The following is a 2707-nucleotide window of genomic DNA, read 5'->3' as shown; positions in this document are numbered from 1 at the left end:
GGGGGGGGGGGGGGGGGGCTGCTTGCCCCGCATCTACACCGATGCAGGGCGATGGACATTGGTTGTTCGCGTTGTCTTTTTTCCTCCCTTCCTCCGAGGGAACGCACCTCCGGGTGGCCACCCCAAACAGCGGTGTGCTCCATGGTCTCCAGGTATTCATCTGCCCGGCGGTGGCAGGGGGTGTTTGCGGTGGTGTTTTTTTTTGTTTACGCGGGGCAGGGCGTCAATCGGGTCAGAGAGGGGGGACGCATGCGTGCGAGCGCCGCCATCAACATGGGCAGCCATCAGAGGCAGCGCACCAAAGTCAGTGACCTCGCCGTCCTCATTCATGGCGAAATGCTGGAAGTGGTCGCGGTGCTGGCGCATCCAGTCACAAGCGAAGCGCCGCCAGTGATTCTGTCGACACGGCGTGTGTGTGTGTGTGTGTGTGTGTGTGTGTGTCATGGTCAGCGGTGGGGATGACAGAGGGGAGATGGGCCGAGGATGCCGGTGAGGGTAGGGTAGGGGGGGGGGGGAGAGGGGGCAGGGGAACGTACCGGGCCGCGGAGGGTCTGGCCGAAGACATGGCTGTACTGATGATCCACAGCGTTGAAGAGGCTATCCGGGGGCGCGTGGATGGGAGGTCAGACAAAGGGCCGGGTGTCGGCAGAGGGCCAATGTTTTCCACCGTGGCCGGCGGAAGGCAAGGGAGGATCGTACCAGTGCCCATCGGGACGGATCTGCAGGGGGTGCGATGCGCGCATGCATGAAAATGCACAGAGGCAGGAGCGAGAGAAAGGGCATGAGATGGAGGGGAAGGCATCAGTACCAGCAAGCGCAGGTCAACCGGTTGCAGATGGGATGCGAGGGGAGAGAGAGAAAGAGAGAGAGGAGGCCCAAGAGAAGAGAGGAAGACCAGGGGAAAGCGACTTGACTGGGGCCAACTCACCTCGAAAAGCGAAAGACCAGCCTGTGACAGCAGGGGCAGCAGCAGGGCATCTTCAGCGGCCTTGAGGTCCGGCAGAAGGGCAGCCTCGGCCACGCCCTGCTCATAGCGGGCCTGCTCCTCGGCGGACTTCTTGTCCTGGGAGTCGCATGGGAATGGGGGGCCGGGGAGGGGGCGGGGCCCCGAGAAGAGGGGAGGGTCAGCAAGAAAGAAGGAGGGCGGCCACGCGGCTGCCAGGAAGCTTGTGCCAGGCGTGCTGGGAAAGGGACCGGCGGAGGGGAAAGCCCCGAACGTACGCGGCGCCGCTGCGCACGAGTGGTCGACGACCCGGGCTCCTCGGCGGCCTCGGCCGTGCGCAGGGCCGACATGGCGGCTAGACGCTCCTCCAGGAGGCGCATCTCCTGGGCCTGCTGGTCCAGGAACTCCTTCTCCAGGCGCTGCTCTTCCGAGCGCCAGGCCTTGGCCGCATCCTTGCCCTTGGCAGTGGCCTCCTTCTTCTTCTTCTGCAGATCCATGCGGAACACCCGGGCTTGGGCCCGGTGTGCGGTCTCCAGCTCCCGGCGTGCGGCTTCCGGGTCGGCGACCGCGGCGGCGGGGCTGTCGGCCGCTGGAGCATCAGCGGGAGGGGCATCGGCGGCGGCGGAGCCGGGCCCGGGGTCGGCGGCCTCCGGCGCCTCGAGGGCCGGATCGCCCGATGGGGGGTACATCTCGTCGTAGCTGGCGGCCGAATTCTTGGCGTTACGCTTCCGGCGGGGGGGCATGGTGTGGGTGCGGGGGCGTGTGCGGTTCGAGCAACGGAGGAGGAATGGGAAAGACGGGTACGAGGGGGGGGGGCAAGAGCGGAAAGCTTAGCCGGCCCCCAGGCAGGGGGGTCCCGGGGCGGTCACGCAAAAGCCAGCGAAGGGAGGAGAGGCGCGCGGTCTTCCGGCCCCCGCCTTCCTCCCTTCCACCCCCGGGCCCTGTGAGAGAGCGAGGGGGGGGAGCGTCGACTGTCCTCGGGAGACTCACGTGACACGATTAATGGCGAGCGCCACCGGCCCCGGCGCCCTCGCGCGGTGCCACCCTTTGCCCCGGCATCTGGGGCGGCAAGGGATGGAGGGGGCAGGAGAGAGAGAGAGAGGGACCGAGGGGGAGATCTGAGCCACCGGCCTGGCTCCCGTGTGCCCCCCGGCCTGGGGACCACCTTCCTATTCGCCATTGCGCTTTCCCCCTCCTCCCTTGGCGTTTGTCCCCCTTTCCCCTTGCAGTTTCCCCCTGCCCTCCGCACTGCCTTTGCCCCGCACGGAGGCTTCGATTGTCGGATACGCGTCCGCAGGCCAGCCGAATGAGCGACTTCCGCCGCTTCCAGGGCGGCACATCAGACGATGATGACGGCGGCGGCGGCGGCGGCGGCCGGGGCGGCCGGGGCGGCGGCCGCGGCGCCAGTCGATCGAGCAGCAGCTTCTGGCGGAGCCAGCGTGGGCGTGGTCGCGGCGGGCGCGGCGGCGGGCGCGGCGGCTCGGCGTCCGGCGAGACCTTCCGCGCGGCGGCCCCCGGCGACCGCGACCGTGATGTGCCCGGGGTCATCCGGTCATCGTCCTGGCGCGCGCCGGACCCCTCGGCCAGCGGGGCGCTGGCCCCGGCCTCCACCTACCAAGCCGGTGGCCGGGCCCCCAGCCGGGCCCCTGCCCCCATCACCCCAGGGTCATTCATGTATCGCTTCCAGGTGGCCGTCCCACCGGATCCGCAAGTTTTGTCCATTCTCTGGCCGCTCTACCTGGCCGGGACGCCACGTTCGTGCCC

At 68.7% G+C, this 2707-nt stretch overlaps 2 protein-coding genes across 2 annotated transcripts in view; one reads left to right on the top strand and one right to left on the bottom strand.

Annotated features, from left to right (window-relative positions):
* The window catches only part of H696_05158 (hypothetical protein), a 2400-nt gene extending 634 nt beyond the window's left edge, over nucleotides 1–1766 (bottom strand). Inside the window, exons 1-6 of the mRNA XM_009499013.1 lie at nucleotides 1222–1766; nucleotides 929–1063; nucleotides 700–719; nucleotides 537–597; nucleotides 300–396; nucleotides 108–160 (exon numbers count right to left, since the gene is read on the bottom strand). Of these exons, the coding sequence (XP_009497288.1) occupies nucleotides 108–160; nucleotides 300–396; nucleotides 537–597; nucleotides 700–719; nucleotides 929–1063; nucleotides 1222–1686 (831 nt within the window). The 5' untranslated portion in view covers nucleotides 1687–1766. The remainder of the gene's footprint in view (nucleotides 1–107; nucleotides 161–299; nucleotides 397–536; nucleotides 598–699; nucleotides 720–928; nucleotides 1064–1221) is intronic.
* A 483-nt stretch (nucleotides 1767–2249) lies between these two features.
* The window catches only part of H696_05157 (hypothetical protein), a gene marked incomplete at its 5' end in the record, with an annotated part of 4257 nt that continues 3799 nt past the window's right edge, over nucleotides 2250–2707 (top strand). The window contains one exon of the mRNA XM_009499012.1: nucleotides 2250–2697. Within this exon, the coding sequence (XP_009497287.1) occupies nucleotides 2250–2697 (448 nt within the window). The remainder of the gene's footprint in view (nucleotides 2698–2707) is intronic.

This window comes from Fonticula alba, assembly GCF_000388065.1.
Source record: "Fonticula alba strain ATCC 38817 unplaced genomic scaffold supercont2.9, whole genome shotgun sequence".
Taxonomy (NCBI): Eukaryota; order Rotosphaerida; family Fonticulaceae; genus Fonticula; species Fonticula alba.
This window is presented reverse-complemented; position numbering and strand designations above follow the sequence as displayed.